At 45.9% G+C, this 22,295-nt stretch overlaps 1 protein-coding gene across 1 annotated transcript in view; it reads left to right on the top strand.

Annotated features, from left to right (window-relative positions):
• Positions 1-22,295, top strand: part of IPPK (inositol-pentakisphosphate 2-kinase) — an 837,585-nt gene that overhangs the window by 554,302 nt on the left and 260,988 nt on the right. The window contains exon 7 of the mRNA XM_089657901.1: positions 3,133-3,191. Coding sequence (XP_089514027.1) covers positions 3,133-3,191 — 59 coding nt within the window. The remainder of the gene's footprint in view (positions 1-3,132; positions 3,192-22,295) is intronic.

Genomic DNA, 22,295 nt, shown 5'->3' with positions numbered 1-22,295 from the left:
TGTTGGCAATGACAGAGGTCAAACGTTTCCTGTAAGTCTTCACAAGGTTGGCACACACTGTTGCTGGTATGTTGGCCCATTCCTCCATGCCGATCTCCTCTAGAGCAGTGATGTATTGGGGCTGTCGCTGGGCAACACGGACTTTCAACTCCCTCCAAAGGTTTTCTATGGGGTTGAGATCTGGAGACTGGCTAGGCCACTCCAGGACCTTGAAATGCTTCTTACGAAGCCTCTCCATCGTTGCCCGGGCGGTATGTTTGGGATCATTGTCATGTTGGAAGACCCAGCCACGTTTCATCTTCAATGCCCTTGCTGATGGAGGAAGGTTTGCACTCAAAATCTCACGATACATGCCCCTTTCATTCTGTCCTGTACATGGATCAGTCGTCCTGGTCCCTTTGCGGAGAATAAGCCCCAAAGCATGATGTTGCCACCCCCATGCTTCACAGTAGGTATGGTGTTCTTTGGATGCAACTCAGCATTCTCTCTCCTCCAAACACAACGAGTTGTGTTTCTACCAAACAGTTCTATTTTGGTTTCATCTGACCATATGACATTCTCCCAATCCTCTTCTGGATCATCCAAATGCTCTCTAGCAAACTTCAGACGGGCCCAGGCATGTTCTGGCTTAAGCAGGGGGACACGTCTGGCACTGCAGGATCTGAGTCCCTGGCGGCGTAGTGTGTTACTGATGGTAGCCTTTGTTACGTTGGTCCCAGCTCTCTGCAGGTCATTGACTAGGTCCCCCCGTGTGGTCCTGGGATTTTTGCTCACCGTTCTTATGATCATTTTGACCCCACAGGGTGAGATCTTGCGTGGAGCCCCAGATCGAGGGAGATTATCAGTGGTCTTGTATGTCTTCCATTTTCTAATTATTGCTCCCACAGTTGATTTGTTCACACCAAGCTGCTTGCCTATTGCATATTCAGTCTTCCCAGCCTGGTGCAGGTCTACAATTTTGTTTCTGGTGTCCTTCGACAGCTCTTTGGTCTTCACCATAGTGGAGTTTGGAGTGTGACTGTTTGAGGTTGTGGACAGGTGTCTTTTATACTGATAACAAGTTCAAACAGGTGGCATTGATACAGGTAATGAGTGCAGGACAGAGGAGCCTTTTAAAGAAGAAGGTACAGGTCTGTGAGAGCCAGAAATCTTGCTTGTTTGTAGGTGACCAAATACTTATTTTCCACCATAATTTGCAAATAAATTCTTTCCAAATCAGCCAATGTGATTGTCTGGTTTTTTTCTCTCATTTTGTCTCTCATAGTTGAGGTCTACCTATGATGCCAATTACAGGCCTCTCTCATCTTTTTAAGTGGGAGAACTTGCACAATTGGTGGCTGATTAAATACTTTTTTGCCCCACTGTACATGATCACATGACAAAATTGTTACCCTTTTAAAAGAGGTAAAAAAGATTCTCAGGATTATGGACATTTAAAAAAAAAACCTACTTGTCCTAGGGACTAAATCGTGGTCCCAATCTACTTGTCCCTCATAACCATCTACTTGTCCTGATAAAAATCAATGAAAGGTTGATGTTTTTTATTAGCCAGTGATGCTTTTAGGTTCCATTCACACTTGCACGACTTCAAAGTTGTATGACTTTGGAGTGCAACTTTGACGCAACTTTGGATGGGTGCAACTTGGATACAATTTTGGCTTTCATTAATGATGATCAACAGCTGTTGCATGTATAACAATCAGGCATAACGTTCATACAACTTTTGAGGGTTTACATTGCAGTCTATGGCACTCAAGTTGCATGAAAGTCAGTGCATGAACTACATTGAAGTCGCTGCATTAAGTCATACTTATATGAACGGTTGTCATTGAAAAACATGGGCTATAACTTGTCATGCAATTTTAGTGTCCAAAGTCACACAACAAGTTGCACAAGTGTGAATGGAACCTTAGGAATGTCTGGGGCTTTTAAAAATAAAAGGGGCTTTATGGCAACCTAAGCTTCTAATGTTTTTAGCTTTGCATTGCTTATCTCTTACTCACCTCCCTGCCTTTCTCCAGCACTGGGTCCAGCATGGAGAGGGGAGACCTTGCTGTGTGACGAACACCAATTGGGTGCTCATCAGCAAAGGGGAATGTTGGACTCACTTAACGCGCATCTGCTGAGCGAATAAATATGGTGCCAGCCCCACAGAGGGAAAAAAATACATTATTCCTTCAGGTTACCCTTGCACAGGGAAACACCTGGGTGCTTAGTTCAAACGCATGCTGAGCAGCCAAAGCAAGCTCCGGTGCCCGCTCTGTTAGGCCCCATTCACACCTGGGTGTTTTGGAATTGCAGCAGAATGGCGATTCTTCCCACAATCTCAAAACTCACTACAATTGCAAAATGTCGGTTCAGGTGTTATTCCTTTTAATGGCACCTAAAACACGGTGCACTTTTGCCGGGAATGTCACAAGGCAAATCACATGGCGTGAAGCTTGTTGGCCAAAAAAGGAGCAGGAGCTTCTTTTGAGTGACAAGCTTCACATGCTGTGATTTGCCACATGATAAATCTCACCACATTTTAAGCGCCATTGAATGCGTTTTCAAGCGCACAGATTCGTATAACAGACTAGATATTATGTGTTCCTATTGAGGTGGTTCACACAGATGCAATCCACACACATTGCATTTTAAGAGCCATTACGAAAAAGGTCCTCTGCGAGTTTGGAGTGGTGCGTTGCAGATTTTGCATTGAAATCAATAAGAGGCGACTTTGCATTGAAGTCAATTGTAGTTGTAGAGAGAGAGCCGGCAAAATTGCACCTGTACTAACATCGCACAGAAACCAGAATGGTATTCACAAAGAAATGCATGCCTACATTGCATTCCGATTTTGGCACCCATATTTGTGAACCCAGGCTAAAGGGGCTGCTGGACCACAGTTGGGCTAAATGTAAAAAAAAAAAACCTGCCCGGTGTCAGGAACTGCATGTCTTGAGCATCAGGCTGTATGATTTGCGCATCACTGATTTCTGAAACTAAGCAACATCAGTTATAACTGTGTATCTATAACATTGTATTTTCATAGCTACTTTACTATTGACCCATTTTATGCTTGATCAAAGTAGCATATGCTGCACTAAAAATTTGAAGTGACATTTGAAATGATTTTCTACATATTTTTAGGTTTCAAAAGGAAAATGGAAGAGGATTAGCAAATACTGTCCACTGGATCTCTTCTCAGGGTATGTGCTCACTGCTTATCTTCTACTTAAAGCTTTGTTTAAAAAGCAATTATTATAGAAAATGACAGTCTAAAACCAAGTACTCACTATAAGAAAATCGGACGAATGATTGTCCGGTTTTCCTCGATGTTTCACATCAGGTCGAAACTGAGGAGGGTAGTAATTGCGTGAAAATTCTTGTATGACAAAGGCTTTTTTGTTTGTCTCTGAGCATGTGCAGTCTTTCATTTCCGATTTTTGCTCGTAGGAAAACAGTACAGATTAAACTAAAATTTTTAGTTCTGTTCTCGTACGAAAACATTTTTCGTTTAGAAAGTCTGAAACAGGTGTCGAAAGGTTTGTACACACTATATTTTTATTGAACATTTGAAACAAAGTAAATACAACGTATTCAGTGTATTGGCAAAAGTACATGTCCAAATAAGTAATGATAGAAAAATTCAACCCCCATGGAAATGTTATTTATTTATTTCAAGTACTTGTGTAGATCCATCAGTTTACGCAGCACTTTACATATATATTATACATTCACATCAGTCCCTACCCTCAAGGAGCTTATAATCTAATGTCCCTAACTCACTTTCATACATATTGTACACATATTTGGACCAATTTAGACAGAAGCCAGTTAACCAACCATGTCTTTGGCGTGTGAGAGAAAACCGGAGAAAACCCACACAGACCCAGAGAGAACATGCAAACTCCATGCAGATAGTGCCATGGCCAGGATTAGAATCGATGACCCTAGTGCTGCTAGGCAGAAGTGCTAACCACTTAGCCACTGCACATAAACAAGGCAATTTTGTATAAAATATATATATATTGTATACATATTAGGGTTCCACTGGAATCGGTATTGGTGACGATACTAAGCATTTGCATGAGTATTGGTACTCGTGCAAATGCACCAGGGACAGATAGGGCTACGTTTCACTACATGGTGAGTCCTGCTACATGTCCCACATGTTATCAGATGCTGAAATGAAGAATTCAGAGAGCACGCTAGAGAGCATGCTGAGGAGAGGCAGAACACCTCTCTGAGAGGTGGACACTGTGGGGGAGGTGGAGGCAGGCTAAGGCAGGCTCCTTGACATGCGAGAGTGAGAGAGACACTACTAACCTGTGAGAAGAAGGGCTACTTCAGGAGGTGAGAGGGACAGAGCTGAGACACTGACAGGAGAGCCGGTAAGCTGGGAGTAAGGTTGCCAGAGTCAGGAGTCTGGGCGTACTTGCAGGAGGATCAGCTGCTGGGTGTAGGACACTGACAGGAGGATCAGCTGAAGTGCCCAAAACACACTGGCAGGAAGAGCCCCAGCACAATGGCAGGGGCTGCAGGCACACTGTAAGTGTGGGAGAGGGACACAGTAGGGGAGCTGGGGTATTGTGAGGGGTCTGTGAATACTGAATCAGGGAGTGCATGGGAGTATTTGGGAGTAATTTGGAGTACTTGGGAGTATTTTGGAGTAACTTGGGTTTATGGGAGTGACTTGGAGTGCTGGGAGTGATTTGGGGTAACTCAGAGCACTGGGAGTATTTTTGGAGTACTTGAGAGTACTTTGGAGTGACTTGGGATACTATAAATAATTTGAAGTAGTGGGAGTAACCTGGAGGACTTGATGTACACTTGCTCTACTCAGGAGTATTTTGGGGTAACTCAGCGTACTAGGAGTAATTTGTACTTTGATTAGTAAGGAGGTTTAACAGCCAAATATATACACATATATACACTGCTCAAAAAGATTAAAGGAACATTTTGAAACCACATCAGATCTCAATGGGGAAAAATATCATCCTGGATATCTATACTGATATGGACTGGGTAATGTATTAGGAACTTAAGGATGCCCCATCGTTTGATGAAAATTATCAACCTACAGAGGACTGAATTCAAAGACACCCCAAAAATCAAAGTGAAAAAATTATGCAGCAGGTTAGTCCATATTGCTGAAATTTCGTTGCAGCAACTCAAAATGGTACTCAGTAGTTTACATGGCCCCCATGTGCTTGTATGCATGCCTGACAATGCACCTAATGAATATTGTATAGGGCGCGCTTGTTGGAGCCCAACCTCTGTAGCTGTAAGATAAAGGTGCCAGATGGCTATCAGGGATGGCTGGATGGGAGCAGTAACACTGAGGCAGCTCTTCTTAGAGTGGAAGAAAGGCTCTAATGCAGTAACAATAAAAAGAGAGGAAGGCGCCTCTATGTGCACCTAATGAGCCGACGGATGGTGTTCTGGGGTACTTCCTCCCAGATCTGGAACAGGGCATCACTGAGTTCCTGGACAGTCTGAGGTGCAACCTGGCGATGTCAGATGGACCGAAGCATGATATCCCAGAGGTGATCTATTGGATTTAGGTCAGGCAAGCATGGGAGCCATTCAATGGTATCAATTCCTTCATCCTCCAGGAACTGCCTGCATACTCTCACCACATAAGGCCGGGCATTGTCGTACACCAGGAGGAACCCAGGACCCACTGCACCAGTGTAGGGTCTGACAATGGGTCCAAGGATTTCATCCCGATACCTAATGACAGTCAGGTTGCCATTGTCTAGCCTGTAGAAGTCTGTGCATCCCTCCATGGATATGCCTCCCCAGACCACCAAAGCGGTCATGCTGGATGATGTTACAGGCAGCATAACTTTCTCCACGGCTTCTCCAGACTCTTTCACGTTGGCCACATGTGTTCAGGGTGAACCTGTTCTCATCTGTGAAAAGCACAGGGCTCCAGTGCTGGACCTGCCAATTCTAATGTTTAGTGGCAGATGCCAATTGAGTTCTATGGTGCAGGGTAGTGAGCACAGGGCCCACTAGAAGACGTTGGGCCCTCAGGCCACCTTCATGAAGTCTGTTTCTGAATGTTTGGTCAGAGACATTTACACCAGTGGCCTGCTGGAGGTCATTTTGTAGGGCTCATCCTGTTCCTCCTTGCACAAAGGAGAAGATATCATCCTGCTGATGGGTGAAGGACCTTCTACGTCCCTGTCCAGCTCTCTTAGACTAACTGCCTGTCTCCTGGAATCTCCTCCATGCTCTTGAGACTGTGCTGGGAGACACAGCAAACCAGAAGTGGCAATGGCATGTATTGTGCCATCCTGGAGGAGTTGGACTGCCTGTGCACTTTCTGTAGGATCCAGGTATTGCCTCATGCTACCAGTGGTGACACTGACCCTAGCTAAATGCAAAACTAGTGAAAAACAGTCAAAAAAGATGAGTAGGGAAAAAATGTCAGTGGCCTCCACCTGTAAAACCATTCCTGTTTTGGGGGTCGTCTCATTGTTGCCCATCTAGTGCACCTGTTTTTAATTTCATTAACACCAAAGCAGCTGAAACTGATTAACAACCCCCTCTGCTACTTAACTGACCAGATCAATATCACAGGAGTTTAATTGGCTTGGTGCTTTACTCTGATTAAAAAGTTTTCCTTTAATTTTTTTGAGCAGTGTGCATATACAGTGGGGCAAAAAAGTATTTAGTCAGCCACCAATTGTGCAAGTTCTCCCACTTAAAAAGATGAGAGAGGCCTGTAATTGGCATCATAGGTAGACCTCAACTATGAGAGACAAAATGAGAAAAAAAAATCCAGACAATCACATTGGCTGATTTGGAAAGAATTTATTTGCAAATTATGGTAGAAAATAAGTATTTGGTCACCTACAAACAAGCAAGATTTCTGGCTCTCACAGACCTGTACCTTCTTCTTTAGGAGGCTCCTCTGTCCTGCACTCATTACCTGTATCAATGGCACCTGTTTGAACTTGTTATCAGTATAAAAGACACCTGTCAAACAGTCACACTCCAAACTCCACTATGGTGAAGACCAAAGAGTTGTCGAAGGACACCAGAAACAAAATTATAGACCTGCACCAGGCTAGGAAGACTGAATCTGCAATAGGCAAGCAGCTTGGTGTGAACAAATCAACTGTGGGAGCAATAATTAGAAAATGGAAGACATACAAGACCACTGATAATCTCCCTCGATCTGGGGCTCCACGCAAGATCTCACCCTGTGGGGTCAAAACGATCACAAGAACGGTGAGCAAAAATCCCAGGACCACACGGGGGGACCTAGTGAATGACCTGCAAAGAGCTGGGACCAACGTAACAAAGGCTACCATCAGTAACACACTACGCCTCCAGGGATTTAGATCCTGCAGTGCCAGACGTGTCCCCCTGCTTAAGCCAGTACATGTCCGGGCCCGTCTGAAGTTTGCTAGAGAGCATTTGGATGATCCAGAAGAGGATTGGGAGAATGTCATATGGTCAGATGAAACCAAAATAGAACTGTTTGGTAGAAACACAACTCGTCGTGTTTGGAGGAGAGAGAATGCTGAGTTGCATCCAAAGAACACCATACCTACTGTGAAGCATGGGGGTGGCAACATCATGCTTTGGGGCTGTTTCTCCGCAAAGGGACCAGGACGACTGATCCATGTACAGGACAGAATGAATGGGGCCATGTATCGTGAGATTTTTTTTTTTTTTTTCCAAAAAAAGTTTTATTTTGAAATAAGAAAGGCATAACAAGTCATATACGGATACGGAGCACAGTCCGCGCATAAACATCTGTCTTAATCTCCCGTAGCGCAGACGGGTCATAAGTTTATTTGAAGTGTGAATTACCCTGATACAAAAGATCACATTGTAGTAGTTGAGTAAACTAAACCAAAAAAAGAGTACTGATTATAATAGGTAGTCTAGAGAATTATAGTGGATGCTGCTCTAATGCGTAGGGATTATTCAAATAATGGGACCATGAAGCGTAGTACAATATATCATTTGAAGACGTGCAGTTCTTCTGTGTCCGTAGCTGGGAAATGTAGGGTTCTTATTGTGAAAGACAATCATACCTATATGTGAAAGGGCACCCTGTCCCTCATAAAAGATATAGTTATTTGTAGAGGAAAAAGGTGTGAAGGAAAGAAGAAAAGGAAAAGAAGAGAGAAAGGCGCATCAGGTGAAAGGAAGTGTGAAGAGTAGCATCATAGGAGGAAGGGGATAAAAAAAAAAAAGGGGGGGGGTGGAGGGGGTCAAATAATAAATAGTGGCTATTAACTAATCATATCATGGAGCATTATTTATGGTGACGTAGATTATACCTTTATGTAAGATATAGTCCGGGTAGACTCAGTCTATGGAGCAATTCTAGAGGTGAGAGCTCTAAAGGTTTTTGTGTTCTTGAAACTCGTCTGTATCGTGAGATTTTGAGTGCAAACCTCCTTCCGTCAGCAAGGTCATTGAAGATGAAACGTGGCTGGGTCTTCCAACATGACAATGATCCCAAACATACCGCCCAGGCAACGAAGGAGAGGCTTCGTAAGAAGCATTTTAAGGTCCTGGAGTGGCCTAGCCAGTCTTCAGATCTCAATCCCATAGAAAACCTTTGGAGGGAGTTGAAAGTCCGTGTTGCCCAGTGACAGCTCTAAAACATCACTGCTCTAGAGGAGATCTGCATGGAGGAATGGGCCAACATACCAGCAACAGTGTGTGCCAACCTTGTGAAGACTTACAGGAAACATTTGACCTCTGTCATTGCCAACAAAGGATATATAAGAAAGTATTGAGATGAACTTTTCATATTGACCAAATACTTATTTTCCACCATAATTTGCAAATAAATTCTTTCCAAATCAGCCAATGTGATTGTCTGGATTTTTTTTTCTCATTTTGTCTCTCATAGTTGAGGTCTACCTATGATGCCAATTACAGGCCTCTCTCATCTTTTTAAGTGGGAGAACTTGCACAATTGGTGGCTGACTAAATACTTTTTTGCCCCACTGTATATGAAAAAAAAAACTAAATTGTATTTATTTTATCTTTTGGTTATCACCAATATGGTAGTGGGTAAAATATCCAACAGGATTGGTGATGCGACCCAGTGCACATCTTGCTCCATGTATGCATTCCTCCAGGGCAAATACTGCTGTGCAAGATGTGAGTTAGTTATTTCCCTGGAAGCCCAGATCTTGGGTCTAGAGAATCGAGTGGCAACACTGCAAAGCATCAGCATCCTGAAAAGGAGCTTGGACATTACCCAGCAGGTGCTGGCAGGGGCCAGTATAGACGGGGGTAGGGAAATGGAGGTACAGGAGCCAGAGGTAGGTAGCTGGGTGACAGAAGGAAGGGCAGAGGCAGTGGTGTATATAGCTTTTGTGCTGCCCTAGGCAACACTAAAATTGAGCGTCCCCCCCCATCACCTCCCCCCAGCCCCATCGTCGCCTCTGTCTGCCAAACACCCCCTGGCCCCCAATACCACCAATCACAGAGAGAGAGTTAGTCAAGCACTAACTTCTCTGGAAATCAGCCGGCTATCCCCGGAGCCAAGCCCAGTGTCTGTGTTCCTTGTGTGGGAAGCTTACACCCTGCAGCAACGCGCAGTCTCCTCGGATTCCATGGCAGAGCCTCACCAGGTCCCCATTCCTGCCACATGTGTCCATCCTTCTGGGTGGACAGCACCACACCCTGAAAATTGCCGCACTTGGCAAAAGCCTTGTTTGCCTTGCGGTAAATAAGCTGCTGGGTAGAGGGAAGAGAGGCTAGTCCTGAGTTGGTACATCCCAATATACAGTATGTGCAGTGGCATGGCTGGAGTGTCTCCCTCCCCTAGCTGCTAGGGGAATGACTGATCCGGCAAGGAGAGGGGAAGAATACAGGCAAGGTTAGGCAGATACTGGTGGTAGGGGACTCAATTATTAGAAGGACAGATAGGGCGATCTGTCACAAAGAACGCGATTGCCAAATGGTATGTTGTTTACCAGGGGCTTGGGTTCGGCATATCGCAGATCGGATGGACAGATTGTTGGGCGGGGCTGGGGAGGACCAAATGACAAAGTTAGAGGAAGGTGGGTAAGGTCAGGGGGTGCACGTTGGCACAAATGACAAAGTTAGAGGAAGGTGTGTAAGGTCAGAGGGTGCTAATTAGGGGGAGAATACCATAATATCTAAACAAGGTGGAAGTGGATTGGCAATCCATGTACACAAATGCTAGAAGTCTAGCTAACAACATGGAAGAGCTGGAGCTCTGAGGAAGTGTTATTTACATGAAACGCGTTAGGTGGTGCCCCTGACTGACACCCTGGTGGCCTGATCTTATTCTGGATGTAAGTTTATCCGTTATTTGTACATGCTGTAAGTTTGCTTATTAAATATATACTACACTATCAGAAGCTTCTCTGGGTCTCATCTATTGCATGGGGGCCCACTTTTGAAGGTTCTTGCTGGTTTGGAGTGATGTGTGATTACCCCCTCCCCCGCTGATGATTTTTCTGGTGGATGACTTACGAATATACCTGGATTGATGACATCTTGTGGCCAACCTGTAGATGACATCCTCCTAATATCACAAGTCCAGAGCACCAGGAGCGGGTCTTAATTGCTCCATGCGCACTTTATGCGCTATCTGGTTAGTGCATTATTTGTACAACTTTAAGATCACAAGAGTCACGGTTATCTCTGACCATGGATTACTTGGACTATTGCACCTATCACTTTATCTCACCATGTAATATGGACTGAGTTTTTTTCATTTATGCTAATGTGCATTCATGTTCTGATTTTCCATTTGTTCTTATTAGCTTTATTAGCGCTGCATACTTTTTTTACATGTTCTTATTGGGTTCCAAAGGTTACCTCCTATGCTAGCTGCTTTATTTTGATGTTCCCAGCGCTCAATTACCATTTTTATACAAGAGCTGGAGCTGCTGAAGCACGAGGAGGATTTTGACTTCGTGGGAATATCAGAAACTTGGTTTGACAGCTCACATGACTGGCTGGCAATGATCAAGGTGTATTCCTTATATTGGAGGGATAGGGAGGGTAGAAGAGGAATGCCTGTATATCAAGAATGATATGCATGTGAACATCACGACATTGCAAATGGGGCAAGGGGGAGGTGGAATTCCTGTGGATGGAGCTTCAAAGGGAGAAATGGCAGTGAGGCAGGACAATGTCATCATTATAGGAGACTTTAACTATCCAGATATTGACTGAGCAGAAGGAACAGTAAATTAATTTAAGGCTCTTCATTTATTAAATGTCATACAGGAAAAGTTCATGGGCCAATTGGTGGATGCCCCGACTAAAAAGACTGCATTACTAGATCTAGAAATTACAAATAACGCAGATCTGGTAGCAGATGTGGAAATACGGGACAGCTTGGGAACTAGCGATCACATGATAATTACATTCAGCATAAATCATAGGAAAAGGAGGCACATGGGTAGTGCAAGAAAACTTAATTTGAAAAGAGCCAACTTTTTTAAACTGCGCACAGTAATTCAAGATATTAAATGGAACCAAATCCTAGAAACATTGAACACTGAGGAACGATAGGAGTACTTTTAGGAACATATTAAATAGAGGTATTAGCCAGTGTATTCCAATAGGCAACAAAAGTAAGTGCTACGATTTAACCTGGGTGGCTAAACTTTAACATAAGACATATTAAAAGGAATAAAATGGCCTTCAAAAAATGTAAGACAGAGGAGTCTGTCAAGGTCCTACCTTTTCCCAGAGGTTATGTTACTCCATGTGCTGGCATCCATCTTGGATTTCTGCTGAGCATGGTGGGAATCTTTTATGCCTTCAGGTCTCTGAGGTCCATCCCCCAGAGAGGTGTGGCTGAGTACATATAAGCCTGTGATCCGCACATGCTCTTTGCTCTTGTGTCTTGGTCTTGCTACAGCTCTGTGTATACTCTCGTGACTCTTCTGGTATCTGACTTGGCTTGTGACTAAGACCATTCTCTGTGTTTTCCTTCGATCTGACCTTCCGTTGCTGAACCCGGCCCGTGACCTGTGATTCTCTGTCTACTGTTCTGTACCGTTTTCTTTCGTTGTTGTCGACCCGGCCTGCCTGACTACGCTATTGTCATTTTTCCCAGCTACACGCCATTGGCGGCGGCCATTACAGCAGCCGGGGTGTCTCGGGGGCCGCGACCTGGTTCCTGGCTGCGTCAAGTCCATCCCCACCATCAGGGGCCCTGGTGAAGGTCAGCCTGGGACTTAGACTCCGCGCCCTGAGGGACTTCGGTCTGTTGGTGGTGGTTGTCGTCAGCCAGTGCGTTACCCTGCCACTAGGCCTACCTGTCCGTTCCACAGCCCTGCCCTGACATTACACAAGTGCCATGAATCCTGACGGTGCAGGTACGCCTTCGCTTCCAATGTTGGTCGCCAGACTGGATCAACAGGATCTCCTGTTGGATCAGTTTGCTCAGGCGTTGCAAACTCTGCTTGCACGCACCACGAACCTTACTCCTGGTGCTATTAGGCCGGTTGTCACTCCGGTGGTCACTCCCGCTGCTGTTCCGCTTGTTGCGCCTACCGCCATGGCTGCTGCGGCACCCGCGGCGCCCAGAGGCATGACTGGTTCAGCCCCTCTTCCACAGCGCTTTGGGGGTGAGCCGAGTCAGTGTCGTGGGTTCCTCAACCAGGTGGGGATTTACTTTGAATTAATACCCCACGCTTTTCCGACTGAGAGGTCAAAGGTGGGTTTCCTAATATCGCTACTCTCAGACAAGGCCTTGGCCTGGGCAAATCCCTTATGGGAGAGGAATGACCCGTTGATTCACGAGTTTTCCAGTTTTGTCGATGCCTTCCGCAGGGTATTCGACGTACCGGCTCGCTCCGCCTCGGCGCTTATGTCTATGCATCAGGGTTCACGGACCGTTGCCGAGTACGCCATAGAGTTTAGTACCCTGGCGGCAGAGGTGGGTTGGAACAATGAGGCTCTGGTGGCTGCGTTTTCTCAGGGTCTTTCTGATGCATTGAAGGACGAGATCGCAGCCAAGGAATTGCCTGTGGAGCTGGAAGCACTAATTTCCTTCCTGATCCTGATTGATACCAGGCTCAGGGAGAGACCTTCACTCAAGGAACGCCTGCGGAGGCCTTCCAATCGACTGGCACCTGTGTTTTCTGTCCCACCCGTTCCTCCCTCGCCTCCTGGGGATAGATTGTCTGGTGGTGAGCCCATGAAGCTGGGGTTTGCTCCCCTTTCCGAGGGAGAGCGGGCCGCTCGGCGTTGGGAGGGTCGCTGCCTGTACTGTGGCCTTGGTGGGCACTTTCGGCAGTCCTGTCCGGTCCGTCCGAGAAACGCTCGCACCTGAGATCCTGTCGGGGACAGATCTTGGGTGGAGTCTCCTCGTCCCCGGCGTTCCGCAGAGATAAACCACTGATCACCGTTGTCCTCTCTTGGGCGGAGGGCTCGGTGACGGCCCAGGCATTGGTAGATTCTGGGGCCGGCGGGTTGTTTATGGACAGCTCGTTTGCTGCCCAGCACTCTAATCCCCTGCAGGCTCGAGTTACCCCATTGGTTCTCGAGGCGATAGATGGCAGGCCCTTGCAACCACCACTGGTTACCCACGAGACCATGCCAGTTGAAGTAACGATTGGGGCTGTTCACAGGGAGTTGGCCTGTTTCCAGGTGATTTCTTCTCCGCACTATTCGGTGGTTCTGGGGTATCCCTGGCTCCAGACGCACAATCCAACATTTAATTGGCGAACGGCCGAGATTCTCTCGTGGTCTCCACAGTTTGGGGCTGGGTGCATCCGTGCGCCGGTTAAGGTGTTGTGTGCCTCCTCGGACTCTGCGTTGCCCACCGATTATGGGGAGTACCAGGACGTGTTTGATAAGGTACGCGCTGGTGCCTTACCTGCTCATCGTCCTTACGACTGCACCATATCCTTGCAACCCGGTGCCACTCCGCGTGGCAGGGTGTATCCTCTCTCGGTTGCGGAGAATAAGGCCATGGAGGAGTACGTTGCGGATGCGCTTTCCAGGGGGCACATTCGTTAGTCTACTTCCCCAGCAGGAGCGGGCTTTTTCTTTGTAAAGAAGGGTGGTGAATTGAGGCCTTGCATCGATTATAGGGGTCTCAATCAAATCACCACTAAGAATGCCTACCCGATTCCCTTGATTACTGAGTTGTTCGACCGCCTTAAGGGGGCAACAGTCTTTACCAAACTTGACCTTAGGGCGGCGTACAACCTCGTACGGATCAAACAGGGGGATGAGTGGAAGACCGCGTTTAACACCAGAACCAGTCACTACGAATACCTGGTGATGCCCTTCGGGTTGTGTAACGCGCCCGCAGTTTTTCAGGAATTCATAAATGATGTCCTTCGTGACTTGTCGCAGCAGTGCGTGGTAGTTTACTTGGATGACATCCTGGTTTACTCTGCCTCCTTGGAGTCCCATATCCAGGATGTCAAGCAGGTGCTGCAACGATTACGTGAGAACAAACTTTTTTGTAAACTTGAGAAGTGCGAATTCCATCGATCCCAAATTGGTTTTTTGGGCTACATCATTTCTGCGGAGGGATTCTCCATGGACCCTCAGAAGGTTGCGGCGGTTCTGCAGTGGCCTCGTCCCAATGGTCTTCGGCCCATTGAGCACTTTTTGGGTTTCGCCAACTACTATCGGAAGTTCGTCAGGAACTTATCCACGCTGGCAAAGCCTCTCTCAGATCTAACCAAGAAGGGCAGTAATCCTCACGAGTGGCCATCCGAGGCCATCGTAGCTTTCGAGGCTCTGAAATCCGCCTTTGCTTCGGCTCCGATACTGTCTCATCCCAATCCTGGATTGCCCTTTGTCCTTGAGGTTGATGCATCCGAGACGGGAGTAGGCGCTCTCCTGTCTCAACGTCGGTCGCCCGATGGACCCCTACTTCCCTGTGGGTTCTACTCCAGGAAGCTTTCCTCTGCAGAGTGCAACTACCAGATTAGAGATAGGGAGTTGTTGGCAATCATTCTGGCTCTCAAGGAATGGAGGCACCTGCTCGAGGGCTCCGCGGTTCCGGTCCTCATTCTTACCGATCATAAGAACCTGACTTATCTTTCGGAGGCCAAAAGATTGACACCCCATCAGGCCAGATGGGCCTTGTTCTTGTCGCGGTTCAACTACGTGGTCTCCTATTTGCCTGGTTCCAAGAATGTCAGGGCTGATGCATTATCGCGGCAATACTCTGAATTGTCCAGGGAGGACTCTGAGCCAACCTCGGTCATACCTCCGGATCAGATCCTGGCTGCCATTCGCACCAGTCTGACTTCTCCCCTTGGGGAGCAGATTTTGGCGGCTCAAACTGACGCTCCTCCTGAGAGACCGGAGGGTAGATGTTTTGTACCCGAGGGGTTGCGCACCCATCTGCTGCGTACCTACCATAACTCCAAAACTGCCGGGCATCCAGGGAGGAACCAGTTGTCTTGGGTCGTCTCTCGGTTGTTCTGGTGGCCAACTCTCCGTGCCGACATCACCTCTTATGTAGCGGCATGTTCGATCTGTGCCCAGAATAAATCTCCACGGCATCTTCCAATGGGTCTTCTGCAACCCATTCCCAATGGGAAGCATCCTTGGTCACACCTGGGCATGGACTTTATTGTAGACCTCCCTGTGTCTCGGGGTCATACGGTCATTCTCATGGTCGTCGATCGTTTTTCCAAAATGTGCCATTGTATTCCACTCAGGAAATTACCAACAGCGCAAGAACTGGCCATGGTCTTTTCCAGGAGATTTTTCGCCTGCATGGGTTGCCCAAGGTGATTGTCTTGGACCGCGGGAGTCAGTTCATGTCCAGATTCTGGCGCGCCTTCTGCTCCCAGTTGGGTATTAGTCTCTCCTTTTCTTCAGCCTACCACCCGCAGTCCAATGGGGCTGCGGAGCGTTCCAATCAGGCCTTCGAACAATTCCTTCGGTGTTATATCTCAGACCATCAAGACGATTGGGCCGATCTCCTGCCTTGGACAGAGTTTGCCAGGAACTCGGCGGTAAACTCCTCCTCCGGGATGTCTCCCTTCATGGCCAACTATGGGTACCAACCCGCAGTATTACCTGAGAGGTTCTCACCATAGGACATTCCGGCTGTGGAGAACCATCTTGCTGCCCTGCGTTCTTCATGGGGGCAGATCCAGAAGTCCTTGAGAGACTCGGCTCAGCGTCAGAAGTTCCAGGCTGATCGCAGACGGTTGCCCGCTCCTTCATACCAGGTCGGCGATCAGGTGTGGTTGTCTACTCGTAACCTCAATCTTCAGGTGCCCACACCCAAACTAGCTCCCCGTTTTGTCGGTCCTTTTTTGCATTCTCCGCAAGGTGAATCCGGTGGCCTATGCCCTTGCCCTTCCGACTGGGATGCGGATCTCCAATATCTTTCATGTATCACTGTTGAAACCTCTGATCTGTAATCGCTTCACTACCTGTCTGCCTCGGCCCCGTCCCATTCGGGTTGACGGTAATGAGGAGTATGAGGTGAGCCGGATCCTGGACTCTCGATTGGTGCGCGGCCGATTACAGTTCCTGGTTCATTGGCGCGGTTATGGTCCCGAGGAGCGTTCCTGGGTTCCTTATGCAGATGTCCATGCTCCTGCCCTCCTCCGCGCTTTTCATACCCGCTTTCCTCAGAAACCTTTTGTTGAGCCACGGAGGGGGAGGGGCCCTTGAGGAGGAGGTACTGTCGAGGTCCTACCTTTTCCCAGAGGTTATGTTACTCCATGTGCTGGCATCCATCTTGGATTTCTGCTGAGCATGGTGGGAATCTTTTATGCCTTCAAGTCTCTGAGGTCCATCCCCCAGAGGGGTGTGGCTGAGTACGTATAAGCCTGTGATCCGCACATGCTCTTTGCACTTGTGTCTTGGTCTTGCTACAGCTCTGTGTATACTCCCGTGACTCTTCTGGTATCTGACTTGGCTTGTGACTAAGACCATTCTCTGTGTTTTCCTTTGATCTGACCTTCCGTTGCTGAACCCGGCCCGTCACCTGTGATTCTCTGTCTACTGTTCTGTACCGTTTTCTCCCGTTGTTGTCGACCCGGCCTGCCTGATTACGCTATTGTCATTCTTACCAGCTACACGCCATTGGCTGCGGCCATTACCGCAGCCGGGGTGTCTCGGGGGCCGCGACCTGGTTCCTGGCTGCGTCAAGTCCATCCCCACCATCAGGGGCCCTGGTGAAGGTCAGCCTGGGACTTAGACTCCGCGCCCTGAGGGACTTCGGTCTGTTGGTGGTGGTTGTCGTCAGCCAGTGCGTTACCCTGCCACTAGGCCTACCTGTCCGTTCCACAGCCCTGCCCTGACAGGGTCATTGTAAGCATTCCAACACTACAAGGAATGCAATAATAAATGTAAGAAAGTAATCAGGATGGCCAAGATAGACCTCGAGAAACAAATAGCGGATGAGAGTAAAAAAAAAATCCCCAAAAATTCTTTAAATATATTAATAGAAAAAACGAGGACAGAACCAGAACATATTGGCCCCCATTAAGCATGATGAAGGGAAGTTGGTTATAAATGATAAGGAGAAGGAAATTTTACTAAATGCATTCTTCTATTCAGTTTTTACTAAGGAAAAGGAGGGGTATAGTAATCAAGATTGCATCATTAGTAAAGCATCACAGAATGTACCCTTGTGGCTAACAGAAGCCTGTGTCCGAAAATGACTGGAAAAGCTTAACGCAAATATATCACCAAGATCAGATGGTTTACACCCCAGAGTCCTCAAAGAACTCAGTCCAGTTATAGACAGGCCGTTATTCCTAATTTTGATGGAGAGCATACTAAAAGGAATAGTACCAGCTGATTAGCAAAGTACCAATGTGGTATCAATATTTAAAAAAGGGCAGAGATACATTCATGGAAATTACTGGACGGTCAGTCTAACATCAATAGTATGTAAACTATTGGAAGGGATGATAAGGGATTCTATCCAAGATTTTGCTGATGAAAACCGTATCAGTAGTAGTAATTAGTATGGCTTTCCGAAATTCTTGCCAAACCAACCCGTTAGCATTCTATGAGAAAGTGAGCTGTAATCTAGATAAAGAAAGGTTTAGACTAATGAAAAATTATTACAGTTTCTTTATAATTATGAATAACTGTAATTTAAAAGACTGTATGAAACAAATAAAATATTGTTTTTGTTGTCACAAAGTTGCAAAAGCTCAAACTTCACAGAATATATTTAAATTATTAAATATTATATAAATAACATTTAAACATCGCAAGTTTACAACCAACCAAATGCAATACAGAAGTGCACCGAGAGATATGTGGGACAGGTAACAGGACTCACCACCAGAAGTACAGCAAGAGGCATACGGGGCATGTAACAGGACTCCGCCAAAAGTACAGCAAGAGACATGTGGGACGTGTAATAGGACTTCCCACTGACACCGCTGGTTGTGGAAGTGAGTTCCACATCCTTACCGCTCTGACATTGAAAAAACCCTACACAGTTTAAACTTCCCGCCCGTAGGACGTCATGTGACGCTTCAGTGGAGATACACTATATTGCCAACATTGTATTCAGATGTTCCAATCACCTTCATGGCCACAGGTTTATAAAATAAAGCACCTACACATGCAGACAGCTTCTACAAACATTTGTGAAAGAATGGATCGCTCTCAGGAGCTCCGTGAATTCAAACTTGGTACCGTGATAGGTTGCCACCTGTGCAATATGTCCATCCGTGAAATTTCTTTGCTATATTCTGCTGTCAACTGTTAGTGGTATTATAACAAAGTGGAAGCAACTGGGAACAACAGCAACTCAGCCACGAAGTGGTAGGCCACCTAAAATGACAGAGTGGGGTCAGGGCATGCTGAAGCGCACAGTGCACAGAAGTTGTCAACTGTCTGCAGTCAATAGCTAAAGACCTCCAAATTGTGTGTGGCCTCCAGATTAGCACAACAACAGTGCTTAGAGAGCTTCATGGAATGGGTTTCCATAGCCCAGTAGCTGCATCCAAGCCTTATATCACCAAGTGCAAAGCAAGCATCGGATGCAGTGGTGTAAAGCATGCTGCTACTGGACCCTAGAGCAGTGGAGACATGTTTTCTGGATTGACGATTCACGCTTTTCTGTCTGGCAATCCGATAGATGTGTCTGGGTGTGGCGGTTGCCAGGAGAAATGTACTTGCCTGACTGCATTGCGCGATGTGTAACATTTGGTGGAGGGAGAATTATGGTGTGGGGTTGTTTTTCAGGGGTTGGGTTTGGCCCCTTGGTTCCAGTAAGGGAACTCTTAAGGCGTCAGCATACCAAGACATTTTGGACAATTTCATTGCTGCCAACCTTGTGTGAACAGTTTGGGGATGGCCCCTTCCTGTGTCAACATGACTACGCACCAGTGCACAAAAAAGGTCCATAAAGACATGGATGAGCGAGTTTGGGGTCTTTGACCCTGTCCTTTTTTTGCCAGAAGTGAGTGCATTCATTTCTTATGTATTTTACCTATACCGTTAATAAAAATACTGCACAATTGGAGGTTTCTTCTCTGGCTCGTTTATTACGAGCCCCCCCCCCCCCAAGGTGGATTCCTGTTACTCTTGACTTACTCTCATGAGCATTTCCCCCTGCTGGGTGGTGGATGTTATTTCCTGGATCCTGGAGAGTGATGTTGTGTATTACCTGTCTTGCTGAGGTTTGCCAGATGATCCCCTGAATTACCTTTCCAGATCCAGATGACCAGGAGTGGTCTGGTTTAACCAAATGCGCATTATATTACGCTTTCTGGTTAGTGCAATATACATTCATTTACAGCCACTGGAATCACAGAATTCACCTGATATTTCATTGAACTTGGAATCTTTATATTACATTTGTGTCACTTGTGCACATTAAACGTCAATACCTAGACGTTCACATTAATGGCTATAGTGCTCCACAGCGCATGTTTATGATAATTGTAATCCTCCTAGACCAGGGGTCTGCAACCTTTAAGACATAAAGAGCCACTTGGACCCGTTTCCGAGAGGGAAAAAAAGACTGGGAGCCGCAAAACCATTGCAACATTTAAAACAAATCCGACACTGCATATATTGCGAAAAGCGCTCTGGTCATGAAGGGGGTTTAAGGGCCCAGTAAGCAAAGGGTTAACCAGGGCCACAGTGTATCGTCATAATCACAATCATAGCCTTAGGTCAGTGGTGGGCAACCTTTTTTTTCAACTGAGCCAAATCTCGCCAAAACCACGATTGAAATTTATTTTGAGAGAAACATTTTTGAAACTGAAAATACATCCCCCATATAGTAATTCATCCCCCATATAGTAATTCATCCCCCATAGTAATTCATCCCCCATATAGTAATTAATTCATCCCCCATAGTAATTCATCCCCCATATAGTAATTCATCCCCCATATAGTAATACATCCCCCATAGTAATTCATCCCCCATATAGTAATTCATCCCCCATATAGTAATACATCCCCCATAGTAATTCATCCCCCATATAGTAATTCATCCCCCATATAGTAATTCATCCCCCATATAGTATTTCATCCCCCCTATAGTAATTCATCCCCCATATAGTAATTCATCCCCCATATAGTAATTCATCCCCCATATAGTAATACATCCCCCATATAGTAATACATCCCCCATATAGTAATTCATCCCCCATATAGTAATTCATCCCCCATATAGTAATTCATCCCCCCTATAGTAATTCATTCCCCATAGTAATTCATCCCCCATATAGTAATTCATTCCCCGTGTCAATTCACTTACCTTTGCTCCGCGCGTTCCTCTAGCTGTGTTCCCGCGCCGTTCTGGTCTTCAGGGCGGACTGTGAGAGGAGAGGAGTTTGTCACGCTGCCCCGCCTACATCCTGACAGCCAATGTTTGGAGGAGGGAGGGGAGCGGGCGCCCGGCACATAGAAGAGCTGCATTAAAAGAGCCGCGGCTTGCCGACCCTATTGCCTGTCACCTGGTGGGCAGTGTGCTCCGGAGCCGCAGGAAAGGTGAAAAAGAGCCGCGGGTTGCCGACACCCGTCCTAGACTGTAAGCTCAAAAGAGCAGGGCCTCGAACCCCTCGTGTATTGTATTGTTACTGTCTTGCCTCATGTTCTGTCCCCCTTGCTACTGTACAGCGCTGAGCATACCCTTTGGCGCTATATAAATACTGTATAATAATAATAATAATTATACCATACATACAATTTATTAGATCTATTCATTTATATTATTTATAGTGCTGCATTTATTTGTTTACTGGTTTATGAGAAGGATTTTGAGGTTTTACCTACATGCTAGCTACTCGTCATTTTACCTAGCGCTCGTTTTATACGTTTAACTACAGATGATACTTCCCAACAGGTTTTGCCCAACCTAGGCTTCTTCAGGGGAAATAAGAGATATCTGCAATACAGTCTAGAATTATATAAAACAAATCACAATTAATAAAAAAATACACACCAAATATTTCAATATATATCAATGCAGTACATACACTTGTACTCAAAACAATTGTCCAGATACATATGAACCCCCTGCTCACCCCTTGGGAATCCAATATCAATGTTACTCTTTGGAGCGAGGAAAAACGTGTTGAATCAGGGACTCAAATATCCACATGGTTGCAGAAGGCACACAGAGGACCTGATTCTATCAAAACATGTAAAAATATAGATAAATCCGCTTCGTAAAGGACATCGATGATGAAAAGCTTAGAGCGGTGCCTTTGATTGTGAGGTTCAGAATACTCCTGGTTTGTCTGCACGTTGCATGTGCATGTTTGGCTGGGTCTGAGTTGCCTATATTCATTATACATGCTGTTTACACTGGTGTCAGTCTGGACACCTTGCTTTGATGGTCTGATCATCTCTCAGTTTGGATACTAAATCACCTTTGGAGTGGATTTTCTACTTTGCAGCACATCATCTGTTGGAGTTCATCCCTCATTTCTTCAGTGTTGTTGCCACCATATTATTCATTTCTCCCAGAATAACAAGTACTATATGCTGGTTTTTCAACAATCAGCATATTACTCTGGTGAGTTCTATTTAACCATTTTTGGTGGTGGATTTACTTGGTGATGAATTATTTTGGACATTATTGATTATTTGAACTTTTGGACTTTTTTGTTTTTTTCTGGATTTTATTTTGATTTATAATATTGTTTCTTATTGTTTTGTTATTTATTTTCTTGTTATACTTTTGCATGCATTTAAGCGCAACCTATTTTTTTGAAGCTATTCAGTACTACTGAAAAAAACACAACAAATACCAATGAACCTGCCTGAATATTATGAATTGTCAAATATATAGCATAAATTCATATTGGTAAATACAATTCATTAGAATTTACCAAGATAGAATTGCCAACAAGAGCTGGATG

This window comes from Staurois parvus, unplaced genomic scaffold (assembly GCF_062004578.1).
Source record: "Staurois parvus isolate SC_StPar_1 unplaced genomic scaffold, SC_StPar_1.0 ptg001039l, whole genome shotgun sequence".
NCBI lineage: Eukaryota > Metazoa > Chordata > Amphibia > Anura > Ranidae > Staurois > Staurois parvus.
This window is presented reverse-complemented; position numbering and strand designations above follow the sequence as displayed.